Consider the following 20,790-nt stretch of genomic DNA (forward strand, 5'->3'; position numbering starts at 1 on the left):
ATGAGGCCACAGCACTAGTTGCAAATAGAGGATTGTGGTGACATTTAGTAAATTCACAGAGGCTTACAGACGAATGCTGAAAGGCATAATGGTCTATAATAATGATGTATGTATGTATGTATGTATGTATGTATGTATGTATGTATGTATGTATGTATGTATGTATGTATGTATGTATGTATGTATGTATGTATGTATGTATGTATGTTTTGCCTGATAGAAGGACTATTTCCTCATCGCTCATTCTGGCAGAATATGAACAGTATGACTTGTTCTTTAACATATTTTGTAACTAGCTGATGTACCCATGCTTCGCTATGGAATTCTACATTGTATACAGAATTCTAGGGTAGGTAGTGTACATGTTGTGAGCAAGATTGTCTTAAATTGTATAGTTCTTAACATTACCCTAGAAACGCGATGGAAGGTCACTAAACATCTTTTCTCATATGAAGACTGAGGGAATTTTCACTGTAATGGTAGACCTAATTTCATACCATCAGTCACAATCAGGTTGGGATGTTTTCACTATAATGCATTTTTACATTCTCAGAAAGACTGTCTTAGTGGTTTTCCCAACTGAAATGAACATACGACATCAATATTTAAACATAAGAGTTTCATTTTTGGTCCGTACTGAACTGAGAATGGAAGATAGGATTCGGCCCTGTTTTCATCTCCTCGTAAGATGTGTATTGTTTAATGTAACACCTTGTGTAAAAATTGGGTTAAATGAAGGAGTTATATCATGTTCATAATCTTGCTTTCACGTCTCTGCATGAAATTTACCGTTGGTCTTTATAGCTATTGTTGAAAGTGAAGGAGAATTCCCTGTTGTATATGTTTATCATGAACTCAAGGGAGACTTCATTAGCTAGTCGGAACATAGAAAAAATGATGAACTCTTCTCAGAAGTACTCTTAAGGTTTCACTTTACTTTTTCCTGCCTGCTGGCTCTTCGGAATTGTATGCGCTTGTGTTTTGTATTCAGGAATCATTCAAGACGAATATTTTCACACTGCAGGATGTGTGGTTAAGACTATTTTTAATATGTATAGCTTTCCCTGTTTTTATCTCCTGGTAAGATGTGTATTGTTTAATTTCCTGTTGTGTATGTTTATCAGGAACTCAAACGAGACTTCATTAGTTAGTCGGAACATTGAAAGTATGATGAACTCTTCTCAGAAGAACTCTTAAGGTTCCACCTTACTTTTTCCTGCCTGCTGGCTCTTTAGAAGTGTGTGCGCGTGCGTCTTTTATTCAAGAATCTTTCAAATTCAAATATTTTTGCACTGCAAGTTGTGTGGTTAAGCTTATTTTTAATATGTACAACTTTTGCTCTCTCAACGATGCATGTGTTTCTACATTCGTCCCTGTTTTTATCTCCTCGTGAGATATATTATTTAATGTAACACCTTGTGTAAAAAATGGGTTTAATGAAAGGAGTTACATCACGTTCAAGATCATGCTTTCACGTCCTTGAAAAATGAAATTTACCGTTGGTCTTTATAGCTATTGTTGAGAGTGAAGGAGAATTTCCTGTTGTGTATGTTTATCAAGAACTCAAGGGAGACTTCATTATTTAATCGGAACATACAAAAATGATGAACTCTTCTCAGAAGAACTCTTAAGGTTTCAATCTACTTTGTCCTGCCTGCTGGCTCTTCAGAAATGTGTGCGCGTGTGTTTTATACTCAGGAATCATTCAAGAAGAATATTTTCGCACTGCAAGATGTGTGGTTAAGGTTATTTTTAACATGTATAACTTTTGCTTTCTCAACGATTCATTTGTTTCTATATTCATCCATGTTTTTACCTCCTTGCAAGATTTGTATTGTTTAATGTAACACCTTGTGTAATATGAATGCCTACACACTGGCCTATTTTCCCATTTTTTGGCTGATGATGACGCCAACACAGCGTCAAAACTAGTCCCAAGTGCAAATACATGTTATAAATAAACTATAACATTTTTGTATTGAAAAGGTGGACCCTTTCTAGTTTTTCCTATCTTCTACGACATCAATAGGAATGGCGCGATTAAAAGCAATGCTTTCTTATTATGAAATACTCATTCAAATGAAACACCACACGTTTTCTCACTTTTAACGAACAGGACTACGCTGCCTATCTAACAGTCCAAAGTTCCAGACCTGGAATGACCAAACCACAGACAGCCGTGATCCGTAAACACACTTCAGCTTTCTTCGACGGGGAGAGGGTCGAATAGTGGAGACTCCCAGGGCAAAAACTATGCCCAATTACTATTCTGTTTCCTAGGAGTACCCAATGAGTCGGAAAATATCAATTCACTACACTGGCAGCGGAAAAAATTATCTGACTTGAAGGCAAATTTTTCCTCCAAGCCAGAAGAGAAACCCCTCTCTTCACTGCTAGTATGGAATAAATTGAATGTAGAATTTAATGAAAGTGAAGAGAAAGAAGCTTTTCGTAAGAAACTGCTCTTTTCAGAGTTGAATTTTGAGTTATTTAGTGAATATTGTGGAGCTATAATTTGGAAAAGGCCTAAATTGTTATTCTAGACCAGGCCATACTACTACTACTACTACTACTACTAAGCAAGGCTCTGCCTTAAGTATGCACACTGATAATTCAAAACAGCGCGTCAGAGTAGGGATCGAATAGTTGAAATACTATGATGATCCAGTGTGTTACGTACCAGCTGTATCAGAAAATTTATGAACCAGAGGAATGGCATGCTAAAGAATAAAGTTTTCTAACTCCCTGGCTATTTCCCGCCAATATTCAGTCAGGCTGTTGTACTTGGTACGCAGCAGTAATCCCATCTATCGGAGTTGAGGGGCAGCATATGAGACAAAGAACATCACAATTAACAATGCTCAATGTAATGTTATTGTTGATCAATGTTATGCACTTTCGATATTATAGGCCTTCACATTTCGTTTTCTTCTGACTCTGAAATAACACTCTTATCATAGTCGGTATGCTAAAACTGAATAAAAGATAAATGATCAGAAGTTGTATTCTATATAACTTTTTTTATATAGTACTTTTCGATAGAACCAATAACATTGGTATTTAAAAATTACATTTTAGGCACCTTCCCCTAAACTACAATTTCATCCAGGATGAATAAAATTGTTTATAGCTTAGACTGTAGTTTCTTATTCCCCGACTCTACTGGTTTTCATTAAATTCTGTTAACCCATTTTCTCGTGGCTCGGCGTTGATATGGACTTAGCAACAAAAATACAATTTCATGAATATCTGTGTTATCATAGCAGGTACGGTAAAATATATATAAGACATAAATGGTTGGAAATTTAATTCTCTATAACTTTGGTTATGTAGTATTTATAGATACGACAACTAATAATATATATATATTTGAGAATTACATTTAGGTCTTCCCCTAAACTACCATTTCACTCAGCGTAAATAAAATTACTTATAGCTTAAATTGTAGTGGCTTATTCTAAGACTTTGCATACCTATTTTCAATGAAAGAAGACCCCTAATAATGTAAATATTTAAAAATTAAATTTTAGGTCTTCCCCTAAACTACCATTTCACTCAGCGTGAATAAAATTATTCATAGGCTAGATTGTAGCAACATATTCCTCGGCTTTGCATACCAATTTTTATAGAGATAGGACTACTAAAAACATAAATATTTGAAAATTAAATTTTAGGCCTTCCCCTAAACTACCATTTCTATAAGCGTGAATAAAATTATTTATGGCCTAGATTGTAGCGACTTATTCCCCGACTTTGCATACCGATTTTCATTAAATTCTCTTTGGCCGTTTTCTAGTGATGCATGTACAGACAGACAGACAGACAGACAGACAGACAGACAGACAGACAGACAGACAGACAGACAGAAATTACGGAAAAGTAAAAATGCATTTCTTGGTTACTGTGGACATGACCGATACAGAAATACCATTCTTTTCAAATTCTGAGCAATGTACAGACAAAACTCTTATTTTATATATATAGATGTCAGGTTCCAGTGTTTGTATAACTACAGATCCTTAGACATCTCGGAATATACAGAGCTAATTAGCAGTCATGGAGCTTTTTATAAATGAAAGTTTCGAAGTATTAGTTCTTGGAGTGTAAATGGATCATTGCAAACATTTTCTACAAATAGTTAAGAATGTGAGTGATGAGCTGATGAAAGGAACAATGGAAGAGAAGAAAGCAAGGCGGTGAGATAAAAGACTGCTATTTATGTACTTAAGGTGAGGCTAGTGGCTAAGCAGTAGGTTTAGCAACTGTTCCTCTCAAAAGTTAACCTGCAATTTGTATTATGTTACTTTCATATCTTTTTTTTTTTTTTTTTTTGCTAGTTGCTTTACGTCGCACCGACACAGATAGGTCTTATGGCGATGACGGGACAAGGAAGGGCTAGGAGTGGGAAGGAAGCGGCCGTGGCTTTAATTAAGGTACAGCCCCAGCATTTGCCTGGTGTGAAAATGGGAAACCACGGAAAACCATTTTCAGGGCTGCCGACAGTGGGGTTCGAAACTACTATCTCCCGAATACTGGATACTGGCCGCACTTAAGCGACTGCAGCTATCGAGCTTGGTACTTTCATATCTTAATACTCCAACCTAATACTACAGGATGCAGAGGAACATGATAGTAGAAAGTAACCATTTGTCCCTACTCTACTCAGGTGGCGGTCAATTAACCTGGCACCCCCGGGGGGTGGGGCAATGGCTTTGGAAGGAGGATTCGCCCCCTGGGAGGGTGATGGCCATCTCTGAAAGAAATGCCACTGAAATCCATCTTCTTGGAGAGCAGCAGCTTCATCAGAACTGGCTTGAGGCCAAAGGGGACTTAATGCACCGAAAGAGTTCAAGACCAATCACATGCAAAGCTGAAGCAGTGATACAGGTGTAATACTGCAATACAGAAGGCAATGGATAACTACCTCATTATTGTTACTTATTCCTAGTACAATCAAAATGCTTGAGAACAGTAAAGGTCAAATTGATCCTACATGTCAGGCCCAGGTATCTCTTGCATTACCTCTATAAAATACTGGAAAGAATTATCCTTATCCTACAAACTTAAGTGATTGAGCACTCTTTATGTAGGTGCTGTTGAATGGCTCAAAAAAATGATCCAATTTGGGGAAGTGTACTAGCTGTCATTGCTTAACATTTTCAACAATGACCAACCAAGCCTCAAGGTTCCAAGAACATCTATACTGATGACCCTGCACTTGCCATTCAGTGTGGCCAGTTTAAAATGACAGAATTCATACTGAAAAATACACAACAACAACAACAACAACAACAACAACAACAACAACAACAACAACAACAACAACAACAACAACAACAACCACAACAACTTGGGATTTATTATGAAAGGAATCAAACTAAATATAATCTAAAAAATATTCAAGCTTGTGCTTTACATGTAAGCTATAAGCAAGCTGACAGAAATCATGCATTCTCTTGGAAAGTAGTTCTTCAAGATCAGTGTTTCCACCCATTATAAAGAGCAGATTTTAAAGATTAAACAACGGATCTCCTCCTGAAACAGCCTATGCAGGAAACTTGCAGGGACAACTAAGGTACATCTCCTTACACAAACAGGACAACAACTCTATCCTTATGCCATTCTGCTGGTGAGGGTACCACCCTGGTTTGGTAGAAGTTGGCCGAAGTCAAACAGACTGGCATGACCCTCAACAGGATCTGCAAAATTATCACAGGTTGCCTGTGGATTTCGGGCAACTTGAGTCAGTTCATGATAATTTTCCTCTGAACAATAATAAAACATCTTAAGCTATTAATTTTAGGTTTCAGCTCTCCTAAGACTACAAAGTAATTCAGGAATATTTGTATGAGATTTCTTGTTTACAAAAACATTCAATTAGAAATTATGTTTATCTGAGGTAATATAATAGTCAACACTCACCTTTGGCTGCAGTTGTCCAGTGTTTTCCTTATGCTCTTCCCAACGACGCTTTGCCAGTTCTGTAAACAACTCTCCACGAATCAGAAACTGTTCCTGGCCTTCAATTCTTTGTTTTTCTAGCAGGCGTAATATATTTCTCTCAACACGTGGCAACTGTGACAATTAGAAGTTTTAGTTGATTAGTTCAATTCACATATTTTAAAATGCATCTCAGCTTTGTTGTTTTGATTTCAAAAGTTCCATTTTTTAATTACAGAAAAATGATCTGTATATAAACTAGGCTATGGACACTGAAAACTGTACGTTTCTTTGGTTACTTCAAGGATCAAATATGCCACCTAGTTCAATGTGGGCATGGATACTGTACATAACATCAAGATAGGATGTTTTATTTACCCTGGCAAAGTTAGGGATGTATTCCCTTTCTTACACTTAACCAGTCTTTATCTAATACATGTACTTGTAATAACATTTAAGTAATGTGAATAATAAAGATAACATTAAGAAAAAAAATTTAATTTCACGCTGTTACAGAGCATGAAGTAAATTAAATCTCACTCAATTACAGCCAATAACAATTCCATTTCATTCGTGAACTACATAATAGACATAATATTGACTATTATTACACACATATTTAGTATTGTGTTACTTCAGGCAATATCCCTGTTAAGCAGAAAGTTACACCCATTGTTCTGGTCACAAAAAGTCTCCAGCAAGCAATACATCTGACTACTGGTCTGTGCAACAACAACAACAACAAAAACAACAGTTTTTGGAGGATTAACAATAACACTAGCCTGCAAATTTCAACTTTGTGTTTACTGCCTAAAGTAAAAAATGTGATTTTATATAATGTTTAAGTGCTGAATCCAAATTTTCAATCCGTTTACTTCCAATCATTTCAGTTTTTTTTTTTTTTTTGTGGAATCACTTTAAATGTATTATATAATAATGTGAATTTCATCACAATCTTTTTTATTTCACTTTAATATTTCAAATTTTAAAGTGGAGCCTCCGTGGCTCAGATGGCAGCGCGTCGGCCTCTCACCGCTGGATACCGTGGTTCAAATCCCGGTGACTCCATGTGAGATTTGTGCTGGACAAAGCAGAGGCGGGACAGGTTTTTCTCCGGGTACTCCGGTTTTCCCCGTCATATTTCATTCCAGCAACACTCGCCATTATCATTTCATAGCATTTATCACTCATTAATATAAATCACCTTGGGAGTGGCGACCCCATTGTAATAACAGCCTATATATGTTTCATTCATTACATCCCTGACCCGGTCGATGACTGGAAAACAGGTTGTAGGTTTTCATTTCAAATTTTTAAAAATATTATAAAAACCATTCAAGTGTTGTTTCTTTGTTTTGTTTACTATTGGATTTATAAATTAGCACAAAAGTCATCCTGCTCCTCTTTCTTTTTGTTTGTCTTTGGGTATTTTATGTTTTAACATCCAACAATAATCAGCAAGCATACTGAGGTTTCAGCATCCCTGGCACCTCCTTTCAAATTCCAGTTGAGTTTATTCAGGAGCATGTGAAGTTATATTTTAGACATAAATAATTGTGAGGTTATATCCTAGTTCAAGATTTCAGAAGTTGAAAGAACGTGATGTAAACAAAATTTCTGTGTTCTTGGATTGTGCATGTTTAAGACTTGGAAGAACCAATCAGATTTACATGAGTGATGGTCAAAAGATAAACTCTTGTATAGTCCCATTTATTAAAAAATCATGGTTCAGAGAGATTTTTCACTTTTCAGTCTTCTTATTAATGCCCAAATAAATCAGGGATATTTTGAGCAATGATTACGGCAGCTGTGTCATATCCACTTATAATTTTACTAAAGAACTTCCTAGGGTTAGTCAACAAAACTTAGCAGAAAGTGTTAAGCAGACAATTATGAACTCAACACATGAAGGGTTAATGTGAAATTAAAATCACATTTACACTGAGCTAACAGTAAAATAAATTCAAAAATAAACAAGTAAAATAAATATACATTAAATTTAGTAAAATATTATACATTTAACTTAAACTGATATCACTTAAAACATAACAGAAAAACTTATACTGAAGAAAAATTAGAAAAAAAAAAAAGAAAATATATACGAAAAATTAACTTGGACCTAAGTCATACTCGTGAACCAATGTCACTATAGAAGCGAGTCATAGAACATACCTGGCCAACACTGTTCTCCTATTACTCAAAATGAAATTTTGTTTACTGAAATATTTTTCAGCTTTTACACTGTCAGGAAGACCCCATATACATTGGGCAAATTCTTAATGACATTACATGGCTGCACAAACTCCTCAGGTTATCAGGAGAATTTTAAAAAAAAGTTTTATTTGAAAACAATTGTCAATTTCTCATTTATATCACAATTTATAATAAAGTTTGCTTTTTACTCATATTCAAAACACATTAAGAACTGTTTTACAGGTTGTGAGAAATGAAAATAAAAAAGTACAAACTGTTATAAACATTTCATGCAATGTCTCCATCTTGGCGCAAGAGCCCCCAAGGACCTTGGTATACCAAGCAACCTTTGCTCAGCCTGAAGGCCTGTAGATTACGAGGTGTCATGTGGTTGGCACAATGAATCCTCTTGGTTATTATTCTTGGCTTTCTAGGCAGAGGCCACACTCTCATCATCAGATAGCTCCTCAACTGTAATCACGTGGCTGAGTGGACCTAGAACCAGCCTTTAGATCCAGGTAAAAATTTGTGACCTGGCTGGGATTCAAACCAGAGCCCTCTAGGTAAGTGGCAGGCATATTATCCCTATACCATGGGGCCAGCTCATGTAATATCACTACAGCAAAAAGTTACCTCCTTACTAATGTCTAGACCAAGGATTGGCATGTAAATGTTTTTATTGATGAGTAAGATTTAAGAAATATTTATCTCTTTTTTGCATTTTGAAAAAAAGGTAATGAAATAAGAATTTTATTTTGCAAATTTTTAGAGTTTTGGAGAAAAATACTTTCATTTTACTTTGCCTTTAATTGCCCATTTTTCCATACAAATTTACAATATAGCAAACATTTCCTTAAATATTATAATATTTCCTGGGCTGTAATGTCTTCTGTATAAAGAGGAATAGAAATACTCCAAAAGTCTGATCTGCTGGAAAGTCTGCTGGTGGTGGTGGTTATCGTATAGCAGCACATTACTCTTTCCTGCCTCTTCTTAAAGTTTTGTTGTGAATTTATGATTAAATAGAGTAAGTTTGTTGGTGGTTTTCTTTTCCCCACAGTGAAAGTATTGTTAGCATTATTTTAATACAGTAGAAGACTGCTAATCCCAAAATTCAGATAAACCAAACAGACTTTGTAATAGAAGGGGGAAAAAATCACTTGCAGTGTGGAGGAAATATTTAATCATACCGTACCACTGCCTTTAAAATGATCACAGTTTTTAAGCTAGCATTTAGTGGAATAGAACTTTTGTTGCACAAAAACATTAATGCATTTTACTGTAAGTACCTGTATTTTATAATGCAATGTTTAACAAAATTTTCCTCTTAATTACGTAACTTTTGTATTTGTATGAAAACACACAAACTTTCACTTCACTACAAAAAGTCAGTAAATCACTTTTTAGCATAAAGAACTAAATCTGCTAGATTAAGCGATATAGCACATAAACATCACATCAGTTGGCACGGTTGTTCTACCTAGCATAATGCCAATTCAAAAGCATTTTGCAGCATCTAAATATGCAACACAAGATCCTTTGGGTAGTCTTCTTCATCATCACTTTCATCTTCAGAATTGTCATCAAGGACAATATTTTTGTAACCAAAGTCTTGATGACCATTGTTGTCGACTGCTATCCGCTCTTGAAGGCAATTTTCCTCTGCATCTTCTCAATCCTGGATTTCGTCAAACAAGCTGATGATAATCGACAGGAGTAGGCTATGTGCTGGCACCAGGTTTAACCCTCTCCTGTTCTACCACTATTTTTTTTTTTTTTTTTTTTTTTTTTTCAATTTGCTTTACATCACACTAACGATTGGATAGGAAAAGGCTAGGAGTGGGAAGGAAGTGACCGTGCCCTTAATTAAGGTACAGCCCCAGCATTTGTCTGGTGTGAAAATGGAAAAATGCAGGGAGAAAAGCATCTTCTGGGCTGAAGACAGTGGGGTTCAAACCCAATATCTCCTGGGAGCAAGCTCACAGTTGCACCCAGTATAAATAATTTTATTCACGCCGAGTAAAATGGTAAGAGTTTAAGGGAAGGTCTAAAATTTAATTCTCAAAAACATACGTTATTAGTGGTCCTATTGATAAATACTACGTAACCAAAGTTATATAGAATTAAATTTCCGAACATTTATATCTTATACAATACCAACTATGATAACAGATATTCAATGAATTTCGATTTTTGATGCTCTCTCAACGCTGAGCCACAAGAAAATTGGTGAACAGAATTTAATGAAAATCGGTGAATAATGCACTATAGTCTAGGCTATGAATAATTTCATTCACACTGCAAGAAATGGTAGTTTAGGGTAAGGGGCCTAAAATTTTATTTTTAAATAGGCTACCTATGTCATTGGTCCTGTCGGAAAGCACTACATAAGAAAAGTTATAGAGAATACAATTTCCTATCGTTTATGTCTTAATATAGTTTTACCGTACAAAGTATGATAAAAGAATTAATGAATTTAGACTTTTGTTGCTTGTCCACATCAACACCGAGCACTGCTAACATGGAAATAATTTTCAATCATGTTAACTGGTGTTTTTTTTGGACATGATTGTCTTAAGGTGTAAAACTGCATGGTCATCGGTCCATATCAACAAGGAAATTTGTGAAGATTATTATAAAAATGAGAAAAATTGTAAAGGAACGATTGCCTGAAGAATAAGACAAGAGATTCATGACAGAAGGAAGAACTCTTTACATCAGATGACCTAATATTACAGAATCTGAAAAAAACTAAATGTGAAGGCCTACAATTAATTGAAATGAAATGGTGTATGCCTTTTAGCACCGGGAGTGTCCGAGGACATGTTCGGCTCGCCAGGTGCAGGTCTTTTGATTTGACGCCCATAGGCACCTGCACGTCATGATGAGGATGGAACGATGACGAAGACGACACATACACCCAGCTCCCGTGCCAGGGAAATTAACCAATGATGGTTAAAATTCCAGACCCTGCCGGGAATCGAACCGAGGACCCCTGTAACCAAGGGCCAGCACGCTAACCATTTAGCCATGGAGCCGGACAAGGCCTACAATATCGAAGGCTCATAAAACTGATTAACATTACATTTACTATTGTTGTGATATGTTTTATCTCTAATAGATGGGATTACTGCTGTGTCTCAAGTAAAACAGCCTGCCTGAATATTGGAGGGAAGTAGCTGGGGAGATAGACAATTTTTTTTTTTTTTTTTTTTTGCCATTCCTATGGTTTATAAATTTTTTGATAACTATGGGTACGTAACTCACTGGTTCATCATATTTCATCCCTACCCTGAGGCACTGATTGTAATGAGCAGTGTGCGAACTTGACAGAATAAAGCAGAAGAGTGTTCACAGCTGTCTGCGGCTTGCTCATTCTGTAGCAAAGCATGAGGCATGTCAGCTAGTATATGTATAAAACAGTTTGCTGGTTCCATCCTATTTATTCATATTTCATCGCCATCATCCAGGTCTTGTCATGGGATGAACTTCTTCCACTGTTACCTGTCCTGCGCCAAGTTTTTCATGTCTAAATATTTACTGCCTTTGATACTATCCAACATCTGATATCTTTTCCTTCCTCTTCCTTGTATGCCTTTCACCATTCCTTCTATTTCTTCTTTCAGTAAACAGTCCCTCCTCAAACAATGTCCGATCCAGTTCATTTTTCCCCTTCTAATGATTCGCAACATACTTCGTTCTTCTCCAACTCTTCATAATACCTCCTCATTGCTTACACGGTCTTCCCATTTCGCTTGTTCTATTCTGCTCCATACCCACATCTCTAGTGCCTCCAATCTTCTCTCCTTTCTCATTGTCCAAGTCTCTGCGCCATACAGTGCTATGCTCGAAATATAACACTTAGCAAGTCTTTTCCTCAAATCTTTGTTTAGTGGCCCACAAAGTAATTTCGATTTTCTCTTAAAGTGTTCTTTTGCCATGGCAATTCTTTTCTTAATTTCTGTCATGCAATACATATCATCTCTGATCATACCTCCCAAATACTTAAAGTTACTGATTTGCTCTATTCTCCCCCTATACTAATATGACAACTTCTACCTCTTCCTCCAATTATCATACTTCTGGTCTTCTTATTAATTCTCATTCCATGTTCTAGTTTCAGGTTGAGTTTATCTAACATTTGTATCATTTCACATTTGCTTTCTACCATCACAACCATATCATCTGCAAATCTTATACATTCTACTCTCCTACCTCTAACATAAACTCCACTTTTCCATTAAAACTCTCATTGATTATTTCTTCGAGATAGATGTTGAACAGTGTCGATGATAAAGAGCAGCCCTGTCTTACACCTCTTCCTAATTCAATTTTTGTTCACTCATCTCATCTCTAATTCTCACTATTGCTCTCTGGCTTAAATACAAATTCTTCATTAGCCTTCTATCCCTCCAATCAACTCCATGTTTCCTCAGGATTGTCATAAATTTGTCCCATTTGACACAGTCAAAAGCCTTCTCAAGATCAATAAATACAGCATAAACCTTCATGTTTTTCTCTTTGTACCTCTCTTCTATCACCTTCAGTAGCCCCAATGGCATCTCTTGTTCCAACTCCTTGCCTGAACCAAACTGTTCTTCACTTATAACGTTATTTAGCTTCCCATATATCCTTCTATTGAGCATCCGCAGTAAGACTTCGGCTGCATGTGAAATTAGACTCAATGTCCTATGTTCTTCACATTTGTTGCTGTTCTTTTTCTTTTTCATAGGGATTATGATGATTTCACTAAAGTCCTTTGGCCATTTTCCTGTTATGTATATCTGATTACGTAATCCAAACAACTCGTTATTTAACGCTTTTAATAGTTCAACAGGAATTCCATCCATTCCCACTGCCTTTCTATTTTTCATTTCATTCAGTAATGCTTCAATCTCTCTTCTCAGTATGGTTTCCCTTTTATCATCCCCTTTAACCATATCTTCCTCCTCTAATTCAAGTTCTTCATTTGGTCGGTTGTCCCGATCATATAGCCATTCTATGTATTCTTCCCATCTTTTCATTGTTTCTCGGGTTCATATATCATTGTGACATCTCTAGCCTCTATTTCCTTATTGCTGTTATTCCTTCTCTTTTCTATGAATATTATATTTGTTGCTCCTTTGAACATCAAATCATATTTCCCTTCTTTCTCCAGTTGCTCCATCTTGCTCCATCTCATCACACTTTTCTGACAACCATTTCTTCTTTGCCTTTTCTGTTTCTCTTCTTAATTCATTATTTAACTCCCTGTAGTTACACTTTCCTTCTTTTGTATTTACTGTATTCCATTTCCTATGTTCCCCCATTTTGCTTATCTTTTCCAATGTTATCCATTCCTTCTTTGTCCTTTTCCTCTCCTTGACTCCAAGCATTTTCTTAGCTGCTTCTTTTATCTCAATTTTAAAAGTTTCCCATCTCCTTTCTATATTTTCGGTTTCATTTCCTAGCGTATTATTGTTACGATACTTATCTTCTAGTTCTCTGCATTTATTTTTAGCAGTTTCTCAATATTAATTTCTTCTCTCTTCCTTCTTTTCCATGTTATTTTCAATTTAATTAGCACCTCAGCTACAACTAGTACATGGTCAGAACAAATGTCTGCCCCTGGGTAACATTTAGCATTCTTTAGGCAGTTTCTGTATTGCTGTTGTTTCATTATATAATCAATTTGATATTTCTTGTCATCTAATTGAGATATCCAACTATACCTTCTCCTTTTGTGGTTGTCAAAGTGGTTTCCAACCACCATGCAATTTTCATTACCGGATTCAATCAACCTTTCTCCCCTCTCATTTCTGTCTCCCAGTCCAAATTTACCAAGGGTCTTACCCTCTGATCCTTCACCAACAACCGCATTCCAATCACCCATTACAACAATACATGCATTCTTTTCCTCTTTCTCGATGAGTTGATCTATTTTCTCATAACACTCCTTTACCTCTTCATCAGAATGATTACAAGTCAGCATATACATTTTATGATAACTAAGTCTTTTCTTTTCCCTAACAGTCTTATCATAATCCTTCCATTGTTATTTTCAACCTTCCTAACTTTGTTCTTCAGTCGTTTTCCAATCAGTACTCCAACTCCATACAGTCCATTTTTATCTTCACCCGAATAGTACATTTGAAAGTCACCACTTTCTAGTTCTCCACTTCCACCCCATCTCACTTCACACATTCCAAGTAGATTCAAATTACTTCTCTTCATCTCGTATTTAGCGTTTTCTAATTTTCCTTCCTGTAAAAGGGTTAGAACATTCCACGTCCCTATCTGCAATAATTCTTTCTTCTTCTCCTTCCTTCCATACTTTAAAAACCTTGTTTTTTACCCCTCCCAGAGATCCGAATGAGGAGAATCTTTACCTCCGGAATCTTTTACAAAGAGGTCCATCTCATGAACGTCTTGAGAGATACTGCCCGTGGTGGTTTCCCATTGCCTTCCACTGTCCTCCACATCCTGTCAGTTCGCTGACCCAGATTCCCACTGGGATTGGTACCCAACCTTCCACTGGGTTGCTCAGGTTAACAGGGGCACCATGTGTAGGTAGAATTGTGGAGAATTAGGGTAAGAGAGGCTAAGAGAACTCTCTTGTAAAGTTCTTATATTCGCATCTCACCCCCATTTGTTACCCAGAGTCACAAGGTTGAATTAGTGACTCCCCGAGGCCATCTCTTGTGCCCCATATTTCATCAAGACTTATCAAATAAACAGGATGAACCCAGCAAACATTTTCATACATATATGATGTCAAAAAACATACATCATATTTTAAACTATTATAATTGTTAGACACCATTAAGACGTAAAAAGCCTACCTTTTACGTTTTTTTTTTTGCAAAATGCCTCAGATCGCACCAACACAGATAGGTCTTATAGCGACAATGGGATAGGAAAGGGCTAGGAGTGGGAAAGAAGCAACCATGGCCTTAATTAAGGTACAGCCTGGTGTGGAAATGGGAAACAATGGAAAACCATCTTCAGGGCAGCCGAGAGTGGGGCTCGAACCCACTATCTTCCGAATACTGGATACTGGCCGAACTTAAGTGACTGCAGCTATCGAGCTTGGTTTCAAGGATTTTAATATTTGAATATTATATATCACCATATGTTTAATAAGTGCACGAAAAAAGATTTTAGGTATATATTTCATCATTGTTTATATAAAATAGTCCCACAACATATTGTGATGTACAATTAATCACAGAATAAATTATGTATTGATTAGGTGGATCCTTCCCTTAATATATTGTAAATAATGTCCAGTGTCAAAGTCATGCTAGTTTAAAAAAGTGCTAATAATGGAAGTGTTTAAGTTTTTTTATGTAAATCAAGCAATTACTTTCATGTTTTCAAGACAAACTGTTTTAAAAATTTGTTACTTGTATTACATCATGTATTTAGAATTACATTATTAACAAACTAACAAGTTTGACTCCAGTAGCCACTTACATAATACATCAGAGTTCGATGACAGCAAGATCACATTGCCTGATCCTTCAAGCCAACATACCGTAATTGTATGATTCAAAGTTAATGTTACCCACTGTATAGATATGTGTATAAATGTGTAAAATGTATTATTTTCAATAAATGGGGGATAGTGGGAGTCTGTTTGAGTCAGTGCGGAGCAGAAATTTGATTCGGTGACTTCTGCAACAGAAACATATACCAAGCAATTCCCATTACGTACGTACTAGACATGCTTCATAATGAATATCACGTCCTTAAATATAATGTTTTGATATTCCACGGTCGAAGAACTACTTTGTTCAGCTGATAGCCCACTCTCTATGAGGGTTAGGAATGAAATACTGTTTGATTCTATGTGTATTGTGGGTTTCTTTTTAAGGCCATATAAGTTTTGATCTAAGTCATTCCTTTCTGTAAATAAGCAGTTGTATTTATATGAACTTAAATATAAGGTCAAAGCAAATATTCTGTGTGTTCCATGGCAGATCAACCAAAAGTGTAGTTGTTTAAAATAACTGAAATGCCCCACTTCAGGCAAGAAGTTCTAACACTAACATTTTATTGTAATTTGCATATACGCTCACGAGAGCGCACCACTATTCACTTTTTCTTGAGATGTTTTATGAGATTTGAGATTTTGGCTATTTGTCTCAACTCTCAAGCAAGAGAAATTCTCATCCCTTGTGTATAGGTCTACTATGTATACAATTATATGTTTTTCATAATTTAAATATTTCCAAATCTGAGCAGACCATAGACCCAATTAGTTTGGATTTCCAGGGTTCTACTGTATTTCATTCTCTATCTGCTGGATCTTCATATCTCTGCTACATCAAAATGAATCATTATCATCAAATCAAATCAAAATATCTTTATTTGCAAATGAGGTGTCTACCTTGGTGGCAAATGGTACACTAAAATACATTATTGTCAAGCACTAAATATTAAATTAACAAGAGAAGAAAATTTTCCTATAATACAATATTATACAATTTACACTAACAATGTTTTCTATTAAACACACAGCTCATCCTTAATAAATTTATATTGTTTACAAAATTCTACTTATAATATCACCTGTACTACTTACAAATACTGTATAGTCAACTGATATACAGTATGTGGAATTACTTCAAATGATACTATACAACTGGTATAAGATTAATATTTACATTGCATTTACTTTTTTTTTTTTACCATTCTGGAACCTAAGTAGCATAACGACCTGCTGCGTCTTAACCAGAGCCCCTTTTGCCACCACTTTTCAGAGTTCCTGAAGGGCCTTCACAGCTACCGTAGCGGTCCCAGGGCCCTCGAAGTCCCCACTGTACTTCACCCCTACAGGCAGTCCCCTACTTTGGCTGCCTAAAGCCCTTAGACCAGGGGATGGAATTAATTTATTCACACACATTTTTTTATTTACGATAACCTGCACTGGTCGAATGCCCTCTAACACTTCATTTATTTTCTCTGTTGCTGTGTATTCTCTTCTTGAATATCTGTACAGATTTTGGAAAAGGATCAAACACTACCCCTGGTAAACTGTTCCACTCCTTCACACCCTTCCCAATGAATGAAAATTTACCCCAATCGCTTCTGCTAAAATTCCTTCTAATTTTATATTTGTGGTCAGTCCTGCCGATATAATTATTTTCCAACTGAAGCCTCTCACGGATATCTCCCCATGCTTCTTCTCCTGTATAGGCTCTATATAATCCTGTAAGTCTAGTTTTCTCCCTTCTCTTACTTAAAGTTTCCCACCCAAGTTCCTTTAACATTTCTGATACACTACTCTTTCTCCTGAAATCCCCTGTTACAAATCTTGCTGCTTTCCTCTGCACACTATCTATTTCTTTTATTAGGTATTCTTGGTGAGGATCCCAAACACTGTTTGCATATTCCAATAATGGACAAACCATACTCAAGTAACTTTTTTCTTTTAATTCTTTGTTGCATCCTTTAAGTAGCCTCATTATGACATGTAACGATCTGTATGCTTTCCCAACAATATCATCAACATGACCCTTCCCTTCCCGTGCAAATTACTTTCAACTATTTAAAACTATGTTACAGATCTTCATAAGTTACTTTTATTTTTTCATGATATATAAGCATCAAACTTTTAAGGTTTTAGTGTGCATTTAAGTGCATAATTTAAAAGGTTTTTAGTGCATAGTTGCATGCATATTTTGGACATCCTTGGTCTGCTTATAACATAAGTATCTGAGAATCAGATAATGACACAAAAAAAAATCTAAAAAGTATGTCACGAGAGAGAGAGAGAGAGAGATTGATTGATTGATTGATTGATTGATTGATTGATTGATTGATTGATTGATTGACTTAAGATGTCTGAAAAGATGAAGCTAGAAAAGCTAAGTAATATTAATGAATAAAATAGGAAAGAAGGAAGAATGCAGAAACAATGGAGAGGTAGGGTAAAAAAAAAAGTTATTTACTGTTATTTGTTCTGAACCAAAAGCCTCTAGATATGGCAAAATGACTATTAAAAAAGTTCAATTTGAAAGTTTTACCACAATTAGAAGCAAATTTTACAGTTTCATTTCAACTATTATGCATAAATTCCATATTAAAAACAAACATTTCTGCGAATATCAATTTTGAGCTGGTTACACACAGGGAACAGTGATTTTCCTTTTTTTTTTTTTATTTACAATGCACTGACACAGATAGGTCATATGGTGACGATGGGATAGGAAAGGGCTAGGAGTTGGAAGGAAGCAGCCGTGGTCTTAATTAAGGTACAGCCCCAGCATTTGCCTGATGTGAAAATGGGAAACCACGGAAAACCCTCTTCAGGGCTGCCGACACTGGGATTTGAACCCACTATCTCCTGGATGCAAGCTCACAGCCGCGCGCCCCTGACCACACGGCCAACTCTCCCGGTAACAGTTGTGGTGATGATAAAGGGGCCTAACAGCTAGGCCACTGGCCCCTAATGGTACAAGATGGAACAAAAGGACATGATAAAAAAAAAAATTAAAAACATATCCACTGACTGGAATTGAAGATAAATGATGAGATTAAATCCATCAGTAGATTTAATTTGCAATGCCTTATTTTCTAATAAAATTACAGAAAATATAGGTTGCTATGGAATAAGGCATTGCCTTGAAGTACAGAGATATATATCATTCAAGTTTAGAAGTTAAAATAACACATTAAAATATGCAAACACGAACTAAAAGAGTCAATGGGATAAAAAGGGTAATACCGTGGTTTCCCATTTTCACACCATGCAAATGCTGGGGCTGTACCTTAATTAAGGCCACAGCCGCTTCCTTCCAACTCCTAGGCCTTTCCTATCCCATCGTCGCCATAAGACCTATCTGTGTCGGTGCGACGTAAAGCCCCTAGCCAAAGAAGAAAAAAAAAGGGTAATAAACAAAAATATGCTAATACAAAGGACATTATTACACACCATAAAAAAGACCACTATCTCTCATAAAATGCATGAAGAGGTCTGCTGACTGCTCGTCATCTTGTAGGATGAGGGAAATGGCACTCGGGAGTTGTAGACTACAGCTCACAGCGGCCAGGTCCACGCACCCTGTAAGCATTTGTTCCACGGTTAAATGACTGCTGCAAGTACACACCGGGGGCTTTCACCCTTCAGCAGGTAGGAGTGCGTTACTATGCCATGGTCAATCCGAAGACTACATAATACCACTGCTTCTCTCTGAGAAGCCTGAAGCGAAGTCTTCTATACCTTTGTAGTTCCTTGTATTGTTCTCAGCTTATTTAGGAGAAGGATGGCCTGCCATTCCATCTCTCAATGGGACATAACCAGATGTCTCTGCTGAGAGCGAATGTCACTGGCTGGTGCCCTGTAAGGCAACGACGGCAAGGTAACAGCCTCCTTGGCAGCCTTATCAGCTACACCCATGTGGCTTGGGAACCACATAAACATAATTCCGGTGCTGGCATCTGAACACCCAGCCAGCAGGTCCTGGATCCTCTGCACCAGAGTGTGCCAAAGGAAACATGTATCTATAGATTGTAGTGCACTCAATGAGTTGGTACACAGCAGACACTGCCAGCGCTCATCGGACAGTGTGTACTGCAGGGCTTCACAGATGACAGAGCTCTGGTGTGTACACACTACAGATTTTCGCTAGAAGAAAAAGAAACCTGTTATTGTCTACAACGAACGAACAGACTACTCCCATTTCTGTCCTCAAGGGAATAGTGATGATTTGCCAAAGTCTAGTTTAGTCTAATCTAGTCAGAATGCAAAAGTTTCAGGGCTATCTTCAATGAGATATCAGAAACATTTCCACCCAGTGAAATAATTTTTTTTTTTTTTTTTTTTTTTTATTGAATGTAGTTACAAATTTGCCGGCCCCGTGGTGTAGGGGTAGCGTGCCTGCCTCTCGCCCGGAGGCTCCGGGTTCGATTCCCGGCCAGGTCAGGGATTTTTACCTGGACCTGAGGGCTGGTTCGAGGTCCACTCAGCCTACGTGATTAGAATTGAGGAGCTATCTGACTGTGAGATAGCGGCCCCGGTCTAGAAAGCCAAGAATAACGGCCGAGAGGATTCGTCGTGCTGACCACACGACACCTCGTAATCTGCAGGCCTTCGGGCTGAGCAGCGGTCGCTTGGTAGGCCAAGGCCCTTCAAGGGCTGTAGTGCCATGGGGTTTGGTTTTAGTTACAAATTTACTTACTAGAACATAACTCTTTTCAGTAACGAGCGGAGAAGTGGCTTTGAACTCTACCATCTGCTGTCATTAGAATAATTTTTCTTTTTTTTTTTTTTGCTATTTGTTTTACGTCGCACCGACACAGATATGTCCTACGGCGACGATAGGATAGGAAAGGCTTAGGAATTGGAAGGAAGCGGCCATGGCCTTAATTCAGGTACAGCCCCGGCATTTGCCTGGTGTCAAAATGGGAAACCATGGAAAAAAATCTTCACGGCTACCGACAGTGGGGCTCGAACCCACTATCTCTCGATTACTGGATACTGTAAGTAAACTCTTTCAAGATTAAAATTATTGTGTCCACCTTTTCAATACAAATGTATATTTTTAGTCGTTAAATTCTACATGAATGAAACACACCAGTTAGGGACATGTTTCGCCCTAGTTATGGGCATCTTCAGCCTATATTAATCCTAAGGTCAAGAATTAAAACTATAAACATTAAAACTTATAGTAA

At 36.8% G+C, this 20,790-nt stretch overlaps 1 protein-coding gene across 1 annotated transcript in view; it reads right to left on the reverse strand.

The window, feature by feature from the left end:
* Nucleotides 1-20,790, reverse strand: part of LOC136866330 (protein regulator of cytokinesis 1) — a 168,377-nt gene that overhangs the window by 66,713 nt on the left and 80,874 nt on the right. The window contains exon 5 of the mRNA XM_067143185.2: nt 5,923-6,075. Coding sequence (XP_066999286.2) covers nt 5,923-6,075 — 153 coding nt within the window. The remainder of the gene's footprint in view (nt 1-5,922; nt 6,076-20,790) is intronic.

Source organism: Anabrus simplex, chromosome 3 (assembly GCF_040414725.1).
Source record: "Anabrus simplex isolate iqAnaSimp1 chromosome 3, ASM4041472v1, whole genome shotgun sequence".
Classification (NCBI taxonomy): Eukaryota; Metazoa; Arthropoda; class Insecta; order Orthoptera; family Tettigoniidae; genus Anabrus; species Anabrus simplex.